This window comes from Orycteropus afer, unplaced genomic scaffold (assembly GCF_000298275.1).
Source record: "Orycteropus afer afer isolate SDZICR_OR568_19922 unplaced genomic scaffold, OryAfe1.0 scaffold00626, whole genome shotgun sequence".
NCBI classification, from domain to species: domain Eukaryota; kingdom Metazoa; phylum Chordata; class Mammalia; order Tubulidentata; family Orycteropodidae; genus Orycteropus; species Orycteropus afer.
In genome coordinates, this window is record NW_006922213.1 from 658860 (window position 1) to 684645 (window position 25786).

Here is a 25786-nt window from a genome sequence, read left to right on the forward strand (position 1 = left end):
CGACTCGACGGCACATAACAACAACAACAACAAGAAGCAGGGAGAAAAACACTCAAATCAATAATACAATACAACTTGAGAAGTTCTGCATGAGGGAACCCAGAAAGTTCAATGGAAATACAGTTTATAAAAGAGGTATAACATTTGGATTTGGAATTGGTAGGTAAGACGGTGTTTTCTAGGTAAAAGGACAAGAAATAAAGCCAAGTATTAGAGGAATAAAGAAAAGTATATGCAAAGGCAGATACTTGTCAAACAAAAGGAGATAGCTAAGGTATGGTGTAGTTGGGCAGCTATATTCAGTTTGGCACTACTAGAATATATAGTATGTATTTAAAGATATAGAGAGAACACTAGTTGTTCGGGTGTAAGGGGGCTGGTGCAACATATTGATGGTTGAACCCAACATTGGGGAGGTCAAATCATCAAGGGCCATGTGATAGAGTATAGACTTTGATCTTGTAAGACATGTTCACCTACTGAAATTATTTTGAGAGTTGGATGTGTTCAGATTTGTAATTTAGAAAAGACACTTTGGCAGCCATTTGGGTGGGGAGGTGCATGAATAATAGAGATTTAAAACATTATGTCAGAAGTTCAAACAATAGTTTATGGGGAGCTAATTCATGTCCTTATCTTTGAAAGTGCAAAAGATAAGGCAGAATAAGTAGAAAAAATGACTGGACGTGAAGGGTTAGGGAATGTAGAGTCAAGAATGGGCAAATATGTGGATGGTACAGCTTTTATACACAGGAGAAATATAAGAGGAAGCTGATCCTTCAGTGATAAGGTCTGTTGTTCTTGTGTGCCATCGAGTCAGACCTGACTCATAGAGACCACTCCTTGGGTTTCCGAGGCAGTATCCCTTCAGAAGTAGATTGCCTGACCTTCCTTCTGAGGAGTGGCTGGTGGGTTTGATCCACCAGCCTTCTGGTTAGCAGTCAAGTGCTTTAGGCTCTGTACTATCAGAGCTCCTAATGATAAGGTCTGGGGAAGTGATAACATCTTTAATTTCCTGGTAAAAAAAAATATTTTCCTGTAAACACCTGCTTTACACATTAAAATTATGTGGGATATCAAATACACTTAATTCTAAAAATTGACTTAAATATTTTCATGAAGTAGGTGCTTAAGATGTCTAGTGAAGTTCAGTTGTACCTGAACATTGCTGGTGACACATTCATTTTTGAATTCACAACTTTAGAAATAGTCTTCACTTGAAGAAGGGAAGTAAAAATACATCAAAACTGACAACAATGAAAAGAAATGCTTATTCTTTGGGAGACATATCCCATTCCTTGCACCAATTTAGTTTATAGTGCTATTTGCACTACACAGACATTTGAGTCAAGAAACTGAAAAATTCATTCCACACATCCTTTTCATATATTGACTTTGGGCTTCAGCTGGATTACAACACAAAAGACTATTGTAGACAATGGTATTACGTCTGTCTAAAAGAGAAGTGAGGGAAAGGATAACAAAAGAAACAAGGCCAATGTACAAGTGTTGAGTTTGTCAAGGAGATTAAATAGGAGTAAGACCTGTCGATCTGTTTCCAAAAGGTGACAGCCTTGAAAAACCCTATGGAACAGTTCCACTCTGCACACATGGGATCTCCATGAGTTGTAATTGACTCAGTGGCAACTAACAGCAACAATAAAATACATGAAATACATATACACATATATGTACTTGTATTCATGTATATACATACCCACATGTATGTGTGTGTATTTATTTACAAATGTATCTTCAAAGTGTTAAGAAACAATGCTGACTCTTCCCATCTTTTTATGTCACACCATTTTTATAGGTATGAAAATGTGATATCGATGATAAAACCAACAGATAAAATGTAGAAGTTTGTATTAGGATTCTTTTCCCGTTTGCATATCTGAGAATCAGCACATCTACTATTGGCACTGCTCCTGCAAACATGTGCCTTATGCTGATTACGTTAAGCTAGCTCTCTGCTTGTACAGGCCCACAGTAACAATCCACTCATTATCAGTGCTACACAAGCCGAGTATTTTAAGAAAAGCTCTCTCCCACTGGAGATGCCCAGAGAGCACCATCTGCCACCTAGTGGCCAGAAGAGGGACCTGCTTGGCTGGAAGCTGGGGGAAAGGGGAAAAAATGTCTTTAAAGAGTTGAGATTAGATAGATAGATAGATAGATAGATAGAGAGATAGATAGATAGGGCATTGTTCTTCATTGCTGAAACAAAACAAAATAAAAAACCAAACTCACTGCCTTAGAGTTGGATCCGACTCATAGTGACCCCTCCTTGGGTTTCTGAGGATGACCAGAAGTGCTCTGAAGTTTAAAGGCTCTTTGTTTCTTTCAGCCAGTGGCCAGCAACTTGCTGTCTGTCTGGCACTGTTCTCCCTGGAGATATAGTCACAAAGCACTGTCTTCATGGTGAATATAACTAGCAGGAAAGCTGCTAGAAATGTCCAAGAGGAAATTAGATAACATGTGCTTTGAGGCAGGGATTTGGAGTTTGAAGGTGAAAAAGACAGGCAAGACATCTGAGGTCTGTATCTGCTCAGCTTCAGCTCAGTTCGTTAGCATTCTGCTAAGGTGTCTGTCTGTAAGCTCTTCACTCAAGTCAATTTGCTCAGTTTTTTTCAAGTATCATCAGAAATTTCAAAGATCCTTTAAGTTAAAACAAGTCTTAAAGTTTGACTTCCCTTGGACTGCACTCTGAAATCAGTTTTTTCTCATGTTTTCATTAGCTAACCAATAAAAGTGAAAAGTGCTTGCTAGTCCATTTGGATTAGGACCTTTGGTTCTCACTTTGCTGCCCTGGCAGGCAATAGCTATGTGCATGGAGCAGACTTTGGCCTGCTCCATTCTCTGCCAAAGGGCTGCAGACTCGGCTGTACCCAGTGGCTGGACTGTCCCTGACAGAGGTGTCCACAGTTCATGCTGAACTCAAGTTCCCGCTCCGTTCCCTCAGATGCCCCTGCTGTGCTTTTCTTCACAGTGTCTTAATGTGCCTGCCTGAGCCAGAGCACGGTGTGCCTGACTTTCACCCATGGGCCAAATATGGTTAGCTTCTTATAGGCTTCTAATCAAGACCCTGATGTCATCCAGCATGCAGTAGACAGGACACGGCATAGGGGAACATCAAGATGGATGGTGTAGAGCAGTGAGAGCATTTTATATCCTTTTAGGAGAGTAAGTAGGAGGGCTCAGTAGGGCTTGTTCTCCTTTTTACTACCTGTATTACCACAACACCAATTTACTGAGCACCTATTCATAGCCAACCTACAGGCAGGTAAGAAAATGTTCGTTCTGGCCCTCAGTGATCTCAAAATGTCGCAAACACAACGACACAGTGTGTGATAAATATGACTAGAGTAAAAGCTTGTAAAATGCCATGGAAACTTGTGGGAAATTTGGATGGAGAAGAGCAAAATTTCTTCTCTCCATCTGCCTGATTTAAGATGGTCTGTGTATTTTAAGGGAAGCCACTGCCATCGAGTCCATCCCAATTAATAGTGACCCAATAGGCCGGAGTAGAACTAACTGCTCCATAGGGTTTCCAAGGCTATAAATCTTTATGGAATAGGATTACCTTATCTTTCTCCTGCAGAGTGGCTGGTGAGTTTGAAGCTCTAACTTTTTGGTTAGCAGCCCAATGCTTTAACCAAAGCACCACCAGAGCTCCTTATTCTAAGGATTGTTGCAGTCAAAAGAGGACCATTAATTTGAGCTCTAGGTCTCATGGAGTATTAGTTTTTTATTACTGTTGTAGCAAGCTACCATAAACTTAATAACTTAAAACAATATAAATTTATTATCTTGCATTTCTGTGGGTTAAATATCTGATGGTCATATAGGACTAAATTCAACATGTCAGCAGGGCTGTCTTCTTTTCTGGAGTCCTTAACGGTAATATATTTCCTTGTCTTTCCATCTTCTAAAGGCTGCCATCATTCCTTAACTTGAAGGCTCCTTCCATTACAAATACCAGCAATAATTTGTTGAGTCTCACATCATATCACTCTAATCCTTCTGCCTTCCTTTTCTACATTGGGCCCAACCAGATAATCCAGGATAATCTTATCGAAAGGTAAGTTGATAAGAAACCTTAATCCCATGTAAAATAACATATTTACAGGTACCAGAAGGAGCTCTGGTAGCGTAGTGCTAAGGCAATTGACTGCTAACCAGAAGGCTGGTGGTTCAAACCCACCAGCCACTCCTTAGAAGGAAGGTTGGGCAATCTATTTCTGTAGTGATACTGCTTCGGAAACCCAAGAAGTTGTTGCTATGAGTTGGGTCTGACTCAAAGGCACGTAACAACAACAGGTACCAGCAATTAGGACATGGGTAGATTTGGAGGGCTGTTATTCTGCCTACCACAGAAATTTTAGAAGATCTCAACTCAAATTCCTTTCTATAATGCCACCAGTTTATAGTGCCTAGTCCTATACATCCTGGAATGGAAGCAGAGCTTTCATTCTCTGTAAGGAGCCCACCCTGTTGAAATAGCTGCAAGTGTTAGAAGGCCCTCCTTAAAATGGCTCCAACATGCTTCCCTAAAACTTTTTTCTTGCTCTTCCTGGTTCTATCTTCTGATGTGAGATGCCTCCTGATACTTTTGGTTTTGAACGGCCTGTCCCTCTGCATGATAGTCCTATATATGTCATGTGTCTTTTCTTCTCCAAGCTGAAAATTCTCAATTCCTTAAATCTTATTTCACATAACTTATTTTATAGATACTTCAATACCCTCATCACCCATTTGGTCTAAATCCAGTTTGTGCATTTCCTGCTTAAGAACGTATATTTTGAAAGTGCCTTTGTTCTTCTGTTCATATACAGGTAGGCCTATTAGCTCATGACATCTAAAATGAATAAGGTTTTATTTTTATTTCATTTTTGTTTTTTGCCAAAAATATGTGGTAAGCACACACTGAAATTCTTAAATCTCAAGGTCTGCTCTGGTGGCATAGTGCTAAGGCATTTGACTGCTAAACAGAAGGCTGGGGTTTCAAATCCACCAGCCACTCCTCAGAAGGAATACTGGGCAATCTACTACCATAGAGATATTGCATTAGAAACCCAAGGAGGGGTCGCTATGAGTCAAAATGATTCAAAAGCTGTGAGTTTGGTTTGCTTTGCTTTGGTTATTAGTTTAACTATGGTCTACTCTCCTACCCACACCTCCAGAATCTAGCACTGATACAGTTGCTTATTGGGACTCGAATGTAGGAGAATGTCACTGATCTCTTGGAGTAGACATTAGCGCCATTGAGACAAAATGGCCTCTCAGTCAAAAGGAGAAAAGCTACATGAACATTTGGGAGTCACCTCAGATTGCTTTGGAATTTACCAGATGGGCAGAGAGTGGAAAGTATAATTAATAACTCAAATAGCAGCATGCCTCTTGTTAATAACAGTGCAGTGTTAATATCTTACCCCAGGGTAGGCAAAGCCCTAGAGTTGAGTAAAACCACAGAGCAAAAAATAGAGGGAAGAATTGTCTGAGGGAATAATTACCTACTCAATATATCCTCTTGAAAACTTAGCAGTCATGCCTTCATGACAAGAACATGGTGCTTGATTCAGACAAGTCTGAGATTGAATCCCACCCTTGTCCCTTACCATCTGTGTGATCTTAGACAAATGACTTAATCTCTCTAAAGTGTCAATTTTCCCATTTGGAAAACAAGGATGACAGTACCTAATTCACAAGGTGGTGTGAGTTTAGAATATGTAAACTGGTTCTCTTAGAACAGCAGTATAATCCAGAAGTATCAGGATTTTTATCTGGGAGCATGCAAATTCTGCAGCCCCGTCTCAGACCTACTGAATCAGAAACTCTGGAGTTGGGGGCTTTATTCCATAAGATAAGAAGATGCACCACGCATAAAAGAGTGTCTCACACATGATTGGGACTTGCTTAACAAATGCTGACTGTAATCATTCTCATCTTACTGAGCGCTTCATTATATTCCCGTGCTTTGCTTTTTGGTTATTACTTCTTTCAGAAGAACAGGGTCAGAACAGATTTATGTTTGTTTACCAAGCATTGATCTCTCTATTTTTCCCCTGTCAAACTAAAACAAACTACATGAATAGCAAATAGAAGAAAACAATATTAGTAGTTTGGACTTTTGGTGTCATTTTAACTCAGCAGAGGGGGTCATGCTCTCGGGCAGCTCCCGCCATCCAGACTCAGCTGTTGTGACACCGAAGAGCAAGGCCAGGCTGCAGGCTCGAGCACATGAGAGACACTGTGACTCTTTCCCTTCAAATGCTTATATTTTTTATATTTTTTGTTTTCAGGCTAAGCATAAGTGAACAAAGTGAGTACACATTTCCTTTACCAAAGAAAGTTCCATATTATGTAATGCTTAAAATATTCCCACAGTGCTTCATCTTTTATTTTCTATGTAATTAAGTAAAGATGGATCCACATGTTCTGGGTCAAGTTAAAATCAACTTTTCCCCCCTGAGGATATATAAATGCACTGCCAAAACCACAACAGGAAACAGAAAAATGGATAGAAACCACAAGCTACCTTTAAATTCTGAGGAAAGCATGACTTCTCAAACAAACAGTTCCTAACATACCATCTCTGAATGCAATGGAAATTCCTATCTGGGGCTCCAGCATATGTACAAGTGACTTACAGGCTGCAGGCAGAATTCCCAAAGTCAAATATTTCCATTTCAGTAACTTTCCTGAAGAATGATGTCATGGAACCTCCTCCTATATTATGTCACCAAAACTGCATTTTTGGGTGGACATGAACTTAGATGACCCCATGATTAGGAAGAAAAGAAACTCACATGTCCTGGGTCGCTACTGTGAGGCACACTGTATTATATTCACAAGAACTGTATGAGATGAATATTAATGGCCTCGTTTTCCAGAGGCCCAGAAAGTTTAAGTGCTCTGTCAAAGGTCCCAGCTTTTGAGTAGCAGAGCCAGGATTAAAACCCATGTCTTTGCTGACAAGCTTGTTTCTCTGTATCACACTATTTCTGTTGAGTTATAAAGCGAGGGGCTACCTTGTTCAGTTAGATGCTTTATATACCCATTGCCATCAAGTTGATTCCTAATCACAGTGACCCCATAAGGCAGATAACTGCCCCATAAGACTTGCAAGGCTGTAAATTTTTATGGAAGCAGACCGCCAACATTTCAATTAGCTGTAGAGCACTTTAACCTTGTACCAGCAGTGCTTAGTGTACTCGATATATATCACCCAAAAAGGTTGCTATTACAGTCATTTCTTTAGGAGTAAAAGTTAAATATCAACATATTTACATGGCAGAAATACATTTGCAGTGATCTTAGTTCTCAAAAAAAAGGATGAATAGTTGAGAAAAGGAATCCATGAGGAAGCCAATGGTGGAATGAAAGGGGCTTTGTAGACACCAAATTGGGTTGGAATCTCAAATTTTGGTTCCACCACTTACTAGGTATGCACCACAAGCTGCTTAGCCTTTATATGGACCTTGGGTGGTACAAATGATTAACACACCTGGCTGCTAATTGAAAGATGACCAATTTGAACCACTCAGGTGTTTCAGAAGAGAGGCCTAGTGGTCTACCTTCAAAAAAATCAGCCATAGAAAGCCTTGTGGTGCATGTGGGGTCACCGTGAGTTAGAATCAACTGGACAGCAATTGGTAGCTTCTATGTGCTTCAGCTATTCATTTTGTTCTTATCTGTGAATAGGGGAAAATATTTCCTATTAAAAACTGAGGTGTGATGATCCAATATGTGAAAGTACTTAGCACAGTATCTGTAACTGAGTACTGGCTCAGTGTCTTCTATATAAAGGATGAAATAAACTATTAATAATAATTACTATAATAACATAAATTAACATATTTTCTAGCAGAGGATAAGGGATAGAGGACCTAGGCTTTGATTGTGGATGGGATGAGGAGAAATCAAATTGGAATTGAAAAGGTAGCTGTAGGTATGAGAACATTGAATGTCAAAATGGGTGTTTAGCATGGAGAAAAGGCTACTGAGAGGACATAGAGGGACCCAGATGGTGGTTGGCTGAGGTACCCTTAAGGATGCAATACAGGAGACTCCTTGCCTCTTCCTATCAGCCTCTCCAGCCTCATTTCCTGTTATATGCTGACACATATTTTACATGCTTTAATTCTATGCACACACCATGCTGTTTCATACTTCTGGACTGTCATGTATGGTTTTCTCCCAGAACAGCATATCCCATAGTCCTTATCTGGCTTCTTCATCATCCTTTGGTATTTACTGCAAGTGTCATTCCTCCAGGAAGTCTTCCCATAACCTCAGATTGTAATCAGTGCCCCTTTAGTGATCACTGGCTTCCCTATGCATTTATCTCCTTTATCACTGTATGCACTGTCAGAACTAATGATTTGTGTATGGTTTGGTCTCAGCCACTCTCTGTGAGCTTCTCCAAAAGTAGGATTGTGTCATATATCACAATATTCCCAGAAGTCAGCAATGTATCCAATATAGAGAGATTACAGTAAAAACACAGGCTGCATTAAAGGAGCATGAGCCAAGGTGGGAAATATCAGGATTCCTTAACTATCACATGAAATTTCACATGAGATCAGGCAAAAACTAGTCATAAAAGAATTATATGGAAGAGTAGTGTAAATCCTTATAATTTCTGCAAAATTTCTGAAGTTATAATAAACTGATTAACATTGATAAATATAAAAATAATAAAAATAAGTCAGATATTATTCTCACAAACTAAATCTATTTAGATACTTAAAAATTACCGCTAAACAGAACTACAGGTAGCTCTTAAAATCCAAAATTTACCTCAGAGTCTCTGCATACTTTTGTTCACACAGACAAAAAAAAAAAAAAAAAAAAAAAAGCAAATTAGATTCAATTGAAAACATGACTGTGTCAAGAAAGTATAGTGCAGTAAAGATCCAAGGAGCAGTTTTGAAGGAAAGTCTTTGGGGGAGAGTCATACTGCTACTCACTCAACCACAGTGTTTCTTGTTCAGCATATAATTTGCTAAACTCTAGAAACAGAAACAGATTTTCCGGGTTGTGTGTGTAGGCTTTGAAGCCAGCCTACATTTATTGTAATCCTGTTTCTTCTACTTATAGGCTATATTGGCTTGAGCAAATAATTTAGCCTCTTCATCTGCAAACTGGCAAAAATGTTGCTGCCTACCCCATAGATTGTTTCAAGAATTAGAATAGTTAATATTTGTAAGGGGTTAGAGGCACAACTTGTCCTTCTTTAGCAAGGGCTCAATAAATAGATTTTTCCTCAATCTTCAACCCTTCTTTGTTCACTGCAGCTCAAACATCATTAGTCACCATCCATCCATCCATCCATCCACTTAACAGACATTTCAAGTACTGACTTTGTTCCTGGCATTGGGCTGGATGTCAGTGACAGAAAATAAAGAAGACATTGTCCTTAAGAAGTTCATAGTATTTTGAGTGAATGAGTGTGTGTGTGTGTACATGAAGGAGTCTTACAATTTTATTGTTAGTTGCCACCAAATCAGCTCCTACGCATGTCAACTGTAAATAGAACATAACAATATGTTGCCTGGTCCTGTGCCATCTTCATGATTGGTGGGATGTTTGAGTCCTTTGTTGTGGTTATGTGTCAATAAGTCTCAATATTAAATAATTATAACATAGGATGATAAATGCTCTAGTAGGGGTAGGCACGTGGCTCATTTGGATCATGAGGAGGAACATCCAGTGCATTCTCAGAGGCTCAGGACAGGCTTCCCAGCAGCAGTGATATCTAAGATGAGTATGAGGTAGCAAAGTGAGAGTTAGGGAGGAGGTTTGCTATGTTTCATATAGAAGTAGCTGCCTTGCTAGAGGCCAGACAGCAAGAAAATCATGTGGATCATTAGTGTGGAGAGTCATCCAGGAAGCAGCTATCAGACAAAGAGTCATATCACCAGAAGCCTTTCTTGCCAAATCTGAAGCAAGTTTCGCTTTTCCCCATCCTTCTAGTCAGTGAAGAACCCATGAAAAGTTCTAAGCAGGCATTAAAATGTTTAGTTGCTCTGGTTTGAATTGGTTCCTTTGGAAAGCTTTTCTAGACCTCCTCAAGTAGAATTTACTGTTTTTACATTTGGAGCCCTCTGTTTGGTGATAGACCCCTATTGTGGCACTATATCATTTTATTGGTTTTCTATGTTTCCAATTCTCTCTCTCTCAGGAAATGGAGAGCTCCTCAAAGACTGTATTTTATTTATCTATCACTAGTATCTAGAAAAGGAGCTCTGGTGGCATAGTGCCTAAGGCATTTGACTGCTAACCAAAAGACTGGAAATTCAAACCCACTGGTCACTCCTCGGAGGGAAGATTGGGCAATCTACTTCCCTAGAAAACCCCTCCTCGGAAACCCAAGGAGGAGTCACTATGAGTTGAATCAACTTGAAAGGAGTGAGTTGAGTTTGAGTATCTAGAAAAGTGCTTGGCACAGAGCAGGCACTCAATGGAAGCTTGATTAAAAAAAAAAAAAAAAGTTTGACTTTAGAAAAGTTTTTTTTTTTTTTGGCCTTGTTTTTCTGGGAACAACATATCATCACATAAAATTTTGGCAATAAAGTAAAGAAAGTGAGCAGTCTTGTTTAAAATGATGGTAATGGGAACACTATGAGCTGTTTAAGAATACCAGGTTCTTAAACCATCATTCAGTCAACCTGTATGTGGTCACCAAGCATGCTATGTGTCAGGCAATACACTAGGAATTAAGGGAGATACAAATATGTTTCAGATAGGACTGAATACTCCAGATGTGAAAGTATTACATCTAAATTCACAAAACAATTCAATCCAAAGACCTAGAACAGTGCTTGGCAATGCTCATTTTTCAGCTTTTTAAGAATGAATAATAACTATATAAGGTTTGTGGAACATGTGATAAATGTATGCCATAGATCGTATGTAGTCTGAAAGTCCAAATGAGGGAGGGGCTGAGATGGATTGATAAGGGAGGGTTTCACTGACGAATCTGTGCTTTGGAAGGTGAATAGGAACTGGAGGGAAAGGAGGAAGAGGCAGAGGATTTTAAAGAGGGGGAAATAGCAGGAACATCACTTCGTACACATCAGTTACCTCTTAGTGAAATGTAAGCTATTGGACATCATCAAAGCTATGGGATATATTGGAATTCACAAGAGGGAAACAATTTTCTAGGCAAATTGAAATTTGGATAATGGGTATGGAAGGGCTAGTTGTTTCAGTAGACAGCTTAAGTAGTCTTTCATGACAATGCTAATTAAAACAAAGTTAATTGGTGAATTAAAACAAAAGCGGCAAATGATACTTTGTAAAATTAAGTTAAGATGGAGGTAATTCTAATAGTTCTGACACCTGACTGGAATCCCCAAGGGTTTTACCTTCTGAGAAAATTTAGGATTTAGACCTAAAGACTTCAGCTACGAATTTCATCTTGAAAAATCCACTGAACTGTGGAACCCCCAACCCCATGTCCTTGGGAATTCTGAATTTCATACAGCTAGAACTTTAGATTCATCAATCTCAATGCTTTATTTAGGTCGGAACTGGCTTTGTGTTCATTTGTCAATTTGCAGCTGAAGCGAAGTCCTTAAATGGAAGCCTGGCATTATCTGCTTGATGCACTGGAAATTAGTGTCTAGAAACAAGATGTTAATCACAGAGACTTCTATACATTGATGGAATAAATAGCATGTTTTTCTCCCTCTCTCTCTGTCTTTATCGATATATATATATATATATAGAGAGAGAGAGAGAGAGAGAGAGAGAGAGAGAGAGAGAGAAAATCTATCTGTATCTATCTCTATATCTGTATCACTATATCTATCTATAACCTATAGTGACTCACCCCTTTTAAATAAAAATCTGCCTTTGCTATTTCAGTGAACTGAATGACTGACTGAGTACTTTTCTTCTTTGTGCTACAGGGTGAATGAATTTAACTTCTCTGAAATTTATTGGATCTTGTAGAGTTAGTTTGATTCTTTCCTGAGGTTCTCAGAAAGCCTAAAATAATTCTCTGTCCATGACCATGGGCAAAAATAAGCTCTTTTGGGTCCCTTTCTCACTAAAGATATGAACTATTTTTCAGGCACCAGAACCACATCATTGTCTTTGGTTATGATAGTGTTTTCCAGTGTGTCTCTTGTAACATCTCTTCTTCAGAATATTTAGGTTTCTTGGGAAAAATGGTCCTATGTTCAAGAAGCTTGAGAAATTTTGAGAGTTAAGAAATGAATGATGATTTCTATGACTCCACGGCACACAACAACAACAGCAAGATATTTATCTCTAAAAAAGGAATAGATTAGACAGAGGTATAAAAACTTCTTTGACAAAATAAACTCTTTCATGAGGCAATTTGTGGAACTAGATTTCCAAAGGATACACTCTGGGAAATGCTTAACTCTAGTTACTTTATAGGAGCTCTGGTAGCATAGTGGCTAAAGCACTTGACTGCTAACCAGAAGGCTGGTGGTTCAAACCCACCAGTCACTCCTCGGAAGGAAGTTTGGGCAATCCTACTTCCGTAGTGATACTGCCTTGGAAACCCAAGGAGGGGTCGCTATGAATTGGGGCCGACTCGACGGCACATAATAACAACAACAGTTACTTTACAGCTAAGGCCAGAGTTAAAAACTGTCCCATCACCTACTGTGAGACCATGGGCAAGTATTTTATCCATAATGGACTTCAAATACCTCACCTGAAAAATGAGAGTAATGGGGATTATGATTGTTTGTTCTTGTAATGTTTTATGAGAATTAGAGATATTAGAATAATAATATATATTAAATGTTAGACAACACAGCAGAATATAGTAGATGGGTAGTATATGAACTATTTTGGGGTACTACACTGATTTCCCATTGTTTTTTTCTAATCTTCTACCTCGTATTTATCTCCCTCTCTTCTTCTTCCTCATTTTCTTCTACTTTAATATTTCCCTCCTCTTACCTCCTCTCCTATTGTTGCTAATACTATTTCTGCTGATTACTACCACTTTCTGTGGCAGACACTATTCATTGACTTACCCAACAAGTATTGAACACTCTCTTTTTCCTTTCATTCTCCATTATAGAAACTGAGAAAGCTAAATGCACACTTTCCCATACTGTATTGAAACTAGGGTTCACTACCATATGAAACAGTTTTGGCCAATGACATTGAAGGGCAATTCTGCAGGAACTCCGAGAAGGCTTTTGTTTTCCCTGATGATGGGATTCAGAAGGAAGGTTGGGCAAGCTACTTCTGCAGTGATACTGCCTTGAAAACCCAATGAGGGGTTGTTATGAGTCTGGTCTGACTCAACTCAATGGCAAATAACAACAACAACAACACAATGATAGGATTCAGTGCATGAAGCTAGAGTATCTATCTTGCAACCAACCACTACTAAAAGGGCTAGAGAATGGAAGAGATGTTGGGCCTGGCACAGTAAGCCTGTGAGCGATACCAGGAGTAGTTTACCTCCGTAGATCTTGTAATATGGAAAAAAAGAAAGCCAAACAAATAATTTAAGCCTCTAAAAGTCAGGCTTTCTATCCTAAAAAGTTTATGTACCATTTATTGACTGTTTCCTGTGTTCTGTACTAAAAACATACCATGTATCATCTCATTTACTCTTTGCAATAGGAATTATTTACCATTTTACAATAGTAAGAACAGACTTAAGTACCTTGCTCAAGGTCACGCGGTTGGCTCCAAAGCTGGAACTACAAACTGATATACTGCATTTGCCTCTACTGTCTCTCCATGTAGGTGCTATGCACACTTATTCAAGAGTGTGTACAAACTATGTTTTGGAAACACAGTTACTATAGCTTTTGGGGGTATTATTATTTCCTTCACTCAAAAACACCCAATTAGTATTATCTTTAAATGATGAGCCTTCGCTACCTCCCATGAGAGGCAGAAGGAAGAGGAATATGCCTATCCAGACGTAGAGCCCAGATACAGTCTGAGTTTCCAGCAGAGTTCTTCTCTGTACACCAGATGTTAGAGAGCAGACCCAGGCTGGGCCTAGGATAGAAGCTGCTTTTCTTCTAGAGATTGAAGCTACTTGTTTAAAATCATCCTAGTTCCCAATAGTAGCACTCATTGGTATATTTCAGAGTTCAAGGCTGAAGAGCACAACTAGTGGCAGTCAATTAGAATAAATCTAAAAAGAGTAGAAGCACCCAAGATAACTCATTCCCTATTATTTGAGCCTCAGTGTGACTGGGTAATGTGCTGTACACTGCCCTTTACAAAATTAAAAACTAAAAGCGGAGATGAATTCATACATAACTAGTTATAAGCTACAATGTAATAAATACTGTATTAACTCTCTGAATATTTTAATATTTTGATTGCAGAGAGAAAACAATTGGGGGCTCGTGGAAGGCATAGAGGAAAGGAAATTTAGTTAGGATCTAATGGAATTACAGTTTTCTCTGCCCTTTCTTCTTCAACATATCAAAAGCAAGTTCTAGTTTAATTATCCTGGTTGATGGCAAAAAGTACTACTGTAGCCACCAACATATAGACTAGGATTTGCCCAGAAAGACTGCATAATGAAAATCCAACAATTGCCAAAGCTCCCTATATATTTTTCTTGAGATTCTGATACCCAAATTTACTGACCGCAAAACCTAATCATCAAGAACGGCACGGCCCTGTAGGGAAAAACAAAACAAGCTATGCCACACAATCCTCAGCAGAATTCCTATTTTCTATTGACACTGTCAGTAAATTTTGTTGTTTTTGTTGTCTGTTTATTTACTAAAGTAGAAATGAAATAGTTGAAAATCATGATACTGTTAACAGATACTATCAGAATTACAGCAAAACATGAGATCAGTAGATGGAATTAGCAACCTAATCCTTAATTAGAGACCAATGCTCTTTGAGGCAGGGCATTTTTGTCATATAGATAATTTAAGCTTAATCTTATGAAAGGTAATAGAATCAATAGGGGGTAGTAGTATGAATAGTAAAATACAAGCAAAAAACATCCACAACATTTACTACCTTTACAAATTCATTCATTTAACCAATATACCAACAAATGATGATTGAGTGTCTTCTTTGTGCCAAGCACCTTTCTAGGTGCTTAACTGCACAGTACTGAATAAGGTAGAAAGGCGTCCTACTCCCAATTAATTTACCCTATATAATTAGGATACAAGGGGGCTAGGTGCTAGGCAAAATGCACTACCATCGAGTCAGATGTGACTCACAGTGACTCCTCCCTTGGCTTTCCAAGGCGGTATCACTACAGAAGTAGATTGCCCAACCTTCCTTCCCAAGGAGTGTCTGGTGGGTTTGAACTGCCAGCCTTCTGGTTAGCAGTCAGATGCCTTAGCCACTACTCTACCAGAGCTGGCCAAGGAGATAGAATCTGTGAAGACAGAGATTTTCTGGGAAGCCTAAGCTGTATATTCAACGCATCTGTAGATCTGCACTACCTTTTATGACGTCTCTCTGCTGTTAAAATCATTCTGCTTGCATACCAAACACAAAGACTTACTTTTTCAGATTTGGAAAAAGACAAAAATTGTTAGTTTAGTTAATAATAATAGCACACACTTAAGAAGTGCTTACCATGTGGCAGTTACTTTACTTGTGTTAAGTCACTTAATTTTTACAACCACTATATGAAGAATGTAATTCGTGATATCCATTTATCCAAGGAAACCAAGGCATAGAGAGGTTAGGTAATTTGCCCAAGGCTAAACAGCTGCTAAATGATTAATTCTCAGTGCTGTCTAGCACTATATACAGCCTTCAATAAAGTATTTACTATAGGTCTAATCTTCCTATCCATTATCTATTTCACTCTTCACAATACTATGAGATACGTAATTCCTGAATTTGGTAGATAAAATTACTAAGGCTCATATATGGTAGCATAGTGGCTAAAGCACTTGACTGCTAACCAGAAGGCTGGCGGTTCAAACCCATCAGCCACTCCTCGGAAGGAAGGTTGGGCAATCCTACTTCCGTAGTGATACTGCCTAGGAAACCCAAGGAGGGGTCGCTATGAGTTGGGGCTGACTCGACGGCACATAACAACAACAACAACAACATATAAATGAAATTGGAGTGTCAGGATTCAGACTCAGGAGAAACCCAATTACAAAGCCAATGTTCTTTGATAGCACTCCACATGCTGTCTCTTTAAAGAGCCTGCCCTAGTGAGGTTTTTTTTTTTTTATGCTTATGCACAGACTCACAATTCCTTCCCTCCATCAATCTATCTGTTTTATTTATCAGGCTTCCCCAGAAGATTTTGTCTGAAGGAAGGGATTGGCTGATAAAATAAATGTTGCAAAAAAAAAAAAAAAAAAAAAATCAATATTTTTAGCCAAAATGAAAGAGTAATCCTGCTGAAGTTTCAGAAAAAGAATGTTTCAGAGAGGTGCCAAGAAGAGAAATGGAAAATATGCCAGTGGTTAGATATATGGAATGTATTTTGTGTACACACCATAACATTCCCAGGATTTATTGAAGAAGTAAAAGATGAGTTGGTTTCCCCAAAGTTTGTCATTTAGTTTAATACCTTGGACAATATATATGGAAAGAGATGAGAACTGCAGAAGAATTAGAAACTAATTAGAAGAGGCAAAGATACATGTTAATAATGCAAGTGAATTGAGCCATACAGATAAACTCCTAATATCCTGTGGGTTCTTTGCAAATCTCAGCAGATACACTATCTATTCTATCACTATAATTCATACTTTGAAGAATTATGAATGATGGAAAAGTACCACTTTCCATGCAAGCTATGAGAAGGTATATATGAATAGTTCAAACAATATTATTTAGATATCCTTTCCATTTAAAAGATATTTCTCTTCCATTTATTTGTGTGGCTTAAGAAAAAAAATGTCAAATCCCCCTACAGCTAGAAGAGCTATTTTCCTGTATAGCTCTTGTGATATGCACTCCTTAAATAGAGGAAATTCTTATTGCATATTACATGATCTGTGTAGCTATTTTAATGCCTCAGAATTTGTTCCCAAGCAAATGATAGGATGATCCCATTGCCTTAAAGGTGTCTTAGGGTCATTTATCACATAAAGAAGACCTCACATGGTCGTGGTGGGGGGCATAGTTGACTGATGGCAACAGATCATTTTCAGTAATAATCATACTTATGGTATTTAACTTGGGGATGGGATGAGACTAAGGGCAACAGAAAAGTGAGAGACTGGTTATTTAGGAAAATTTTATGCAAAGTCAATTTCTGCTTTACCCTTCTCAGCTACTTAGCCATTTTCCAGAGTTCAAATTGTCCATTAAGAGCTATAACATAAATTCTACATCCTGTTGCCTTTATGAAATGGGCAGTCAAGGGCTCTTCTGGACTTGAAAAAGGTTCAGGCACATGCAGGTGTGGTCAGATGTATAAGCGTCGTGGCTTTTAGCATCTTGCTCTGAGTATAATCTTCTCTGCTAACACTAACCTCTACTCCATTCTGCTGAACCAGAATTTGTTGTTGTTGTTGTTGTTATGTGCCGTCGAGTCGGACCCGACTCATAGCAACCCCTCCTTGGGTTTCCGAGGCATTATCACTATGGAAGTAGATTGCCCCATCTTCCTTCCGAGGAGTGGCTGGTGGGTTTGAACTGCCAGCCTTCTGGTTAGCAGTCAAGTGCCTTAGCCACTATGCTACCAGAGCTCCCGAACCAGAATTTAGTACACAGTATATATTTGTGCCTCGAAGACCTCAAGGTCCTAGCCTTAGCTCAGCAACTTAACACTGCTCTGCCATCTTCTGACTTCATTCTTTTCACTATAATTGTTAGCTTTATCAAAGATCCAAAATTCCATGTTTCTAGCCTTGTCCTTTGTACTGGGATCACATCCAATTAATTACACACACACACACACACACACACCCCAATAGATAGATAGATAGATAGATAGATAGATAGATAGATAGATAATGATAATTAAAAATTAAAAAATAAAAAAAGTCAATGAGGAGGTTCAAATCCCTTTTCCTGGCTAGCACCCTGTCTCCCATAGTTTCATCATTTAGAAAAGTTTTAAAAGACCTAGGAAATGAACGGCATTGCTTCAGCTATAGGGGCCAGTGCCCCACAAACCCCACAGTGTTTACCTTAGGGTTTCCCCAGAGGAGCCCCTTCTCTTCCAGAGGTTGACTAGGCTGCTGGATCTGCTGGCTGCCGAGGATGACTTGCCATCCCCCACATGCATGCGCACCACGGTAGATGTGGTGAAGGCGCTGCGCACATTTCTCTCTGGTTTGGCCAGGATGATGTATACTTTCGGCACAAACATGCAGCCCAGAGCCACCGTGGCACTTAGACTGACTGAAAAACACATGGTGATGATTTTGTAGTTGCTGCCAAAGTAGATTGGTACAAAGGCTAGCCATATAATGCAGGTGGTGTACATTGTGAAGGCAATATACTTGGCCTCATTGAAGTTAGCCGGAACATTTCTGGTCTTGAACGCATAGAAGGTGCAGCTTAAAATCAACAATCCATTGTATCCAAGAGGAGTGACAACTCCTAGGTTGGTGGTGTTACAAATCAGGTAGACTTCCCGGATGCTTGGGTAGTCATGCATTATGTCAGGAGGTTCCATTATAAAGAGAGCAACGATGATGCCCAACTGGATGCATATGAGAATGAATGCAATCACTAGTTGGGCACAGGCACTCATGAATCTGGGCTTTTTGGTACAGATCTTCTTCTTGCTGCCTGCCAGGATCCTTGCAATACGGTTGGTCTTGGTTACAAGGGCTGAGTAGCTCATGGCTGGGGAAAGACCAATGCCAATTCTTTGAAGGTAGCAATAAATCTGTTTGGGCTTTGCGATGAGGCAGAAGGTACATAGGTAGCCCAGGCAGATGCCAGCAAGGATAATGTAACAGAGTTCCCTGCTGGAGGACTTGACTACTGGTGTATCACGGTAAATGATGAAAACTGCAGTAACAAATAGGGTAGCCAGCAGGCCAAGGCAAGCAAACACCACAGCTGCAATGGGCTCAGGGTCACCCCAGCGAAGATACTGTACAGGGATCAAATCACAACCTGCAGAGACACAGACACATAGTGAAAGACAAAGAAGAGAGGTTTACTTGGGTATCCCTAAGTTATAAGCAACTGCTTAAGACCACTGTAATTTGTCCCCATCTACCTTTCTAATCTCCGTATCCCATACTACTCATTCATTCATACATATTTATTGAAAATGCAGTAAGAGTTGTTCTAGGTTATGAAAACAAAATGATGATATTGTCTCTGTCTTTATAAACAATAATTGGAGGGAAACCAAGCAGAACAAACTTATTGCTCTTGAGTCAGTTCCAACCAGAGACCCCCATTGGGTTTCTGAGGTGGTAAATCTTCAAAGAAGTAGATTGCCCTATCTTCCTTCTGTGGAGTGGCTGGTGGGTTTGAACTGTTAGCCTTCTAGTTAACAGTCAAGTATCTTAGGCACTACACCACCAGACTCTTTAATTGGAGGGAAGGGGCTTTAAAATAATTACTTAAAACAAAGGTAAATGTCATGAAGAAATATAACATGGGCCATGACTCAGTTTTTGGGAGCAGGAAATACTTCCTTAAACAGGAAGGAGCAAATTGAAGGTGTCAATTAGGTTGAGTTTGGGGGTTTAGTAGGTTTGGAAAAGAGAGGTTAACTGTATGGAAGAATCTATGGGCAATAGGAGTATGAAAAAAAGGCCTATTTACACAACGTGATGAGTGCCCTGTTGTTGTTGTTGTTATTTGCCATCGAGCCAGACCCCACTCATAGCAACCCCTTCTTGGGTTTCCAAGGCAGTATCACTACAGAAGTAGATGCCCAACATTCCTTCCAAGGAGTGGCTGGTGGGTTTGAACCGCCAGCCTTCTGTTTAGCAGTCAGGTGCCTTGGGAACTACACTAACAGAGCTCCTTCAGGAATGCCCTAAGATGGGGTTAAAGGGCAGGCAGGAGTGGATCATGCAGAGCAGGAGTTCCTAGATAAGGGGTCTTGTGTTTAGGCATAGATCAATAGAAGTTATTGGAGGAATCCAAGGATATTTTGCATGATTAGATTTGCATGTTTTTTTTTTTTTTTTTAATAAATATCTCTTTGGTTGCTTTGTGGTAGGTAAAACTAGTTGCAGAGAAAACAGTGTGGAGGTTCATTACACAGATGAAGTTGAGACAATAACAGGTTGTACTAGAATGAAAACTATGAAATAATTTGAGAATCATTTAGGAAAAATACAGAGTCTCTGAGTTGATGTGGGCTGTGTGAGAAGTAAAGGTATCCAGGATGACCAACTATATTGTTCTGGATCCACTGTAAAGAAAAATTAGAATTTTCAGGGAATCTTGCAATTTAGATGTTATACAAGAGAAAAGTTGGGGAAAAATAAAAAAAAAATAAAATAAATAAGAAAGCAGCCTAGTAGTTTTAATAGGAAAAGTATTCAATAGGAAAACCAATACTTGGTTTGCTTGGGAAGTGCCACCCCTCTCAAAATTATTTTCTAGTTATGGCTTTCAATTTTTATGTCACTTGATTATATAGCAGGAAAAAAAGTGAAAAAATAAAGCTTCATTTGAGTTAGCTGTCTTCTTTTTAAAATTCTTTAGAACAGTGATTCTCACACTTGGCTGCATATTTTTTAAATACTGTGGCTTGGATCTCACTGCCACAGCTTCTGACTTAATTGGCCTAGAGTATAGCTCTGGTGGCATACTACCTAAAGCATTAGACTACTAACCATAAACCAGCTACTCCTCGGAAGGAAGGTTGGACAATCTATTTTTGTAGTGATATTGCCTCAGAAACCCAAGGAGGGGTCACTATGAGTCAGATCCAACTCAATGGCGGTGTATTTTTATTTTTTTGTATAGCCTGGACATCAGATTTTTTTTGGAAGTCATTTTAAGTGATTCTAATGTGTAGCCAAAATTGAGAGTCACTGCTGTGGGAAGAACATTTCTGTTAATTAGATTCTTTCTTTAAAATGACATTAAGATTTCTTCATTGAGAGAGTAGAAAATGTGGTTGGTGATCTACAGCACTGGATATGTGACAGGTATAACAGAGATTACTAACTGCCTATAAATATCTGATCTCCCCTTCATCCTTAGCAACAGATTTTCAATTTAATTTGAAGCAGTAAGGGATACAGCTAAAATACTACATTTCCAAATACCTTTGCAGTCACTTACACCATATGACTGGATCTTAGCCAACAAGATGTAAGCAGAAGACTTTTTAAAAGAAATAGATTTTTTTTTTTCCTTTTCTTTTTTGCCTTTCTCTGCTTTCCCCTTCTGCTGCTTAGATTACAATCACATACAATCACGGTGGCTAAACCTCCAGCAGTTACTTTGGACTGTTAGGTTACTTTAGGAATAGAAGGTATTTTTTGGTAGAAGAGAAAAATAGAAGGGAACAGGGTCCTTGGTAACTGGAATCACTGGCTCTGGACTATACACATCCACATCTACATTGCTAAAACTACTACTATTATTTTCTGTTACATGCAGTCAAACCAAATCCTAACTGATACTATAAAACCAAAACAACAACAAGCCCACTGCCATTGACTTGATTCTGACTCATAGTGACCCCATTGGGTTTCCAAGGTTGTAAATCTTTATGGAAGTAGATTGCTTCATCTTTGTCCCATGGAGTAGGTGGTGGGTTTGAACCACTAACCTAGTTAGCAACCAAATGTCTTACCCACTACTCCACCAGGGCTCCTTTAACTGACATAAACCAAAACCAAACTCATTGCCATCGAGTCAGATCTGACCCATAGCGACCTCTCCTTGGGTTTCTGAGGCAGTATCACTATGGAAATAGATTGCCTAACATTTCTTCCGAGGAGTGGCTGGTGGGTTTGAACCACTAGGCTTCTGGTTAGCAGTCTAATGCCTTAGGCACTATGCCACCAGAGCTCTCTTAACTGACAAAAGGTAAGGCGTTTCTATTTTTCATATCACATGATCAAAGGTATTGTATTAGTGGCTTTGACTATCTAAGGGCTACTGGGAAGTGAGAGCACCAGCAAAAAGTATTGGTAGCAAAGAAGGGTGTGGTTATTTCAAAATAGCTAAGGACAGCCCTTTATAGAAAAAGAAGAAATATCTTTTATCTTCCTTTTCCTATGGGTAGCTTTTTTTAAATTTATTTATGAAGTTTTCTGATAGTACCACTAGTTCATGTACTTATGAATAGTTTCATATTCATTATGGGTTTAACAGGATTTCTTAGCCTGGGATCCTCAGCCCAAACACATTTTTAAAACAAACCATTGCCACTGAGTTGATTAAGACTCACAGGACCCTGTAAGACAGGGTACAACTGCCCCAAGGCAGTTTCCAAGGCTGTAAATCTTTACCTCCTCATCTTCCTCTCCCAGAGTGGTGGGTGGATTGAAACCACCAAAATTTTTGGTTAGAAGCTGAATGCTTTTACCACATAGTTCCCTGGGGTCCTTAGCATACTTTCTTTACAAAGTGACTTCTAAAGAAAAAAGTAATGATTATTCTAAAAATCTGTTCTTTTAATAGTGAAACAAAGTGCTTTTAGCTTATAAAAAAAGTTAGGAATGTCAATCTAAAGAGAAAACAGTTATTTTAAATATTTTCATTGATTATGAAAACTACATATCTTATTGCTAATGAATACATTTCTATTCGTACTTTCAGGTATCAGTTCATGTATGTTGGAAGTCAGCCTCTGAATCTTTAGGGTTTTGGTTCATATTCACAAACTTATTCCTTTCTGAGACTATCTTACAATAGGCAGAATTAATCATTCCATTCCTTATTCTTCTATAATACATTGTTTATACCACAGATATTGCCATGATATATATTATCTACTGTAGTTAATTCTAGAAAGGGCTGTTTCCCTGGCTAGGTCATGTGTTCATAATGTCTACAGTAATTATTGATATACAAAACATGTTACATGTTACAAGGACCTTTTCATTAGTTAAAAAAGATTCACACAACCATTAACACCATGTGTGAAACTAAAGAAAGCTGCTTAGATATATGTGTTTGGCAAAACCAAATATGAGTAAAGCATGATTCTAATTGATATGATTATTTTCACAAACTTTCCAGAATTTATATATTCAAATGAGTGTTTTTCCATTTAATGTGAACCATTCAGAAGATTTGCTTAGTGTAATAATGCTGTCTTTGCACAAAATACTTTTGTTGCTATCCTCTTGGCATAGCAAATTGGATTATGATTAGAGTATTATTATAATCACTGACTCTCATGATTGGACAAGATCTTAGAGTTTCCAAAAATGGATACGTATCACAATCACTCGGGACAGTCTACAAAAATACAATTCAAGGGCCTAGGAACAGGAGATTTTTACTCAGTACATTTGGAGTGGAACAAAGGGAGCTTATTTTGAATAAGCAGGCCTAGTGACTCTGTAACCAGTCCCTGGTCTTTGTTTGGCAACCCTACCTTAGAAGTTATCAGGCCACTTCCTGTTCAGTGTGTAGATGCTTTATATGATAACGCCAAGGGGTGACCATCCTAATGCTACCTAAGCCTTTCTATGAACTACATTGTCTCAAGGTCAGGGCGCAGGGAGTGGCAGGTGAAGACTGGTACAAAGAAAAACAATCAGGAGGCCAGCAAAAGAAGACAGTGAAGGCATAATAAGGGCAAAAACAAAGTTACTATACTGGAGAGAAAATAGTCTACTGGTAAAGGTACTTTGGAACTGGGATCAAAAGAAATTGTGAGGTAGTGAGACAGAAAAGTCAAAATAGAGGCTTCAAACCGAGTTGATGGCAATGCTGTTAATTAAAATGAAAGATGCAAGAAGAGAAGGGTCATGTTACAGGAATAATAGTAAGTTTGGATGTGTTGTGTTTGAAGTATTTGTGACATAGTGAGAGATTTCAGAGACAAGTGGAAACAGAAGCTTGGGTGTTATGAGGGCAGAGGTTATAGCTTCTGGAATCATTTGCTTACGGGTGGTAATTAGAGACATGGAAATATTTGCAATAGAATAGGAAATGCATATGTGTAGGTAATAACAAAGCCTAGAAATCTGAAGTAACACCAGCTTTAAGAGGTGGAAATGGAAACAGATAGGTCAGGGAAGATGTAAGATACATCAGCTGGAAGGAAGTATATCAGATGCCAAAGGAAACTGGTTAATTAGATGACTCACATAATCTCCTCTAACAACATCACTTCAGTTTTCCTCATTCTCTCTCTCTCTTTTTTATTCTTTACTCGCACCTGTTAGGTGCCATCAAGTTGGCTCCAACTCATAGTGACCATATGCACAACAGAACTAAACACTTCCTGGTCCTGTGCCAGCCTGACAATCCTTGCTATATCTGAGTCCGTCATTACAGCCGCTGTGTCAGTTCATCTCTTGAGGGCCTTCCTAGCTTCTGTAAAACTTCAGATTTCAAAATCATAGATATCACTTCTGGTACTATACATTTAGTTTACCCCCTTCCATACTATTAGATCAATTGTATCCTTCCATTGCTATTCCTACTATCATAAAATGTTGTACCAAAATCCAGAGTCCTGAGATAACATTACCCTTATTATAATATAAATTCAAATTCCCATTGAATACTACTCACACTAGGTGCATTAGTTTATAAATGTCTGAGTGTCTAGTTATTCTTTGTATTTCAGTTTCTTCTGGGAGTTACTGGGCATTTTCTCCTTTAAAGGTTTACTTTTATATCCTTGTCATTCACAACTCAGTGGCAAATTACTAGAAGCGTATGTGGAAGTTAATAAAGAATTTAAAGTATGTGTATTTTATAGGTTTAATCAATTTAGTGTATTTTTTAAAGAATCTTGATCATGTCAGTGAAAACTCTCTCCTAAAAGTTTGTTGGTCTTCAGAAGATGCACAGTGGTCTATTCTTTACTAGAAACACAGATGAGCCATAGGTTAGAAAAATAATGCCGTTTTCTAATACTATCTATTTAAATAGCTGTTAATTTCATTTTTTCATTTCTTTTCATGCTTGATGCATAATCCTATTAATTCTCTGGTATGACTCTTCCTTTCATGGTTTAAGTTGATATACATGGAAGTGATAACAATTTTGTTTTGTTTTATGGGAAAGCAAGCTGTCAAAATTGTATTATCCACATTCATTCTGTGGCCCACAAATGAATTTCCCATACATTTAAAGGGAGAACGGATTGTCACGGATAGCTTGGATGTATGTGACAATGCAGGAATAGCTGGTAGTCATGCTCAGAGTGTGGTTACTAGTCTTACAGAATTAATATTCCAGTAGTCAATAGTTAATTGTTCCTAGACTGTTGCAGGGATCAACAGCCGCAGGGATCCAGGTGAGGAGAGAGAATCCAGGCATGCCCAAAGCAGCAGGATGGGAGAGCAGGAGAAAAGGGATTAAAAGCCAGCAACCCGGACAGAGGAGCCGTCAGCTGCAGAGATCCAGGCGAAGAGAGGAAATTCAGGCACGCCCAAAGCAGCAGGGAGGGAGACTGGGAGAAAGGGGATTAAAAGGCCCAGGAACCCGGACAGAGGAGGAGTCAGCTGCAGGGACCCAGGTAAGGGTGGTACAAGAGGTTTCCAACAGGGAGACAAACCTGTCTGCTGGTTTGTCCTACTGTGGTGACGTATTGATGTGAGTTTTGAGGCTGAGCCACTGGTGTTTCAAACCCATTGGGATGCACATGGTGCACAGGTATCAGCCCAGCTTACAGACTGAGACAGACTAGGAAGAAGGAAGAGGCCATCCACTTCTCAAAGCATTGGCCAGGGAAAACCTTATG

General features: G+C 38.9%; 1 protein-coding gene across 1 annotated transcript in view; it reads right to left on the reverse strand.

Moving 5' to 3' along the window:
- The window catches only part of GRM5 (glutamate metabotropic receptor 5), a 676146-nt gene that overhangs the window by 59660 nt on the left and 590700 nt on the right, over positions 1-25786 (reverse strand). Inside the window, exon 7 of the mRNA XM_007956483.2 lies at positions 18108-19047. Coding sequence (XP_007954674.2) covers positions 18108-19047 — 940 coding nt within the window. The remainder of the gene's footprint in view (positions 1-18107; positions 19048-25786) is intronic.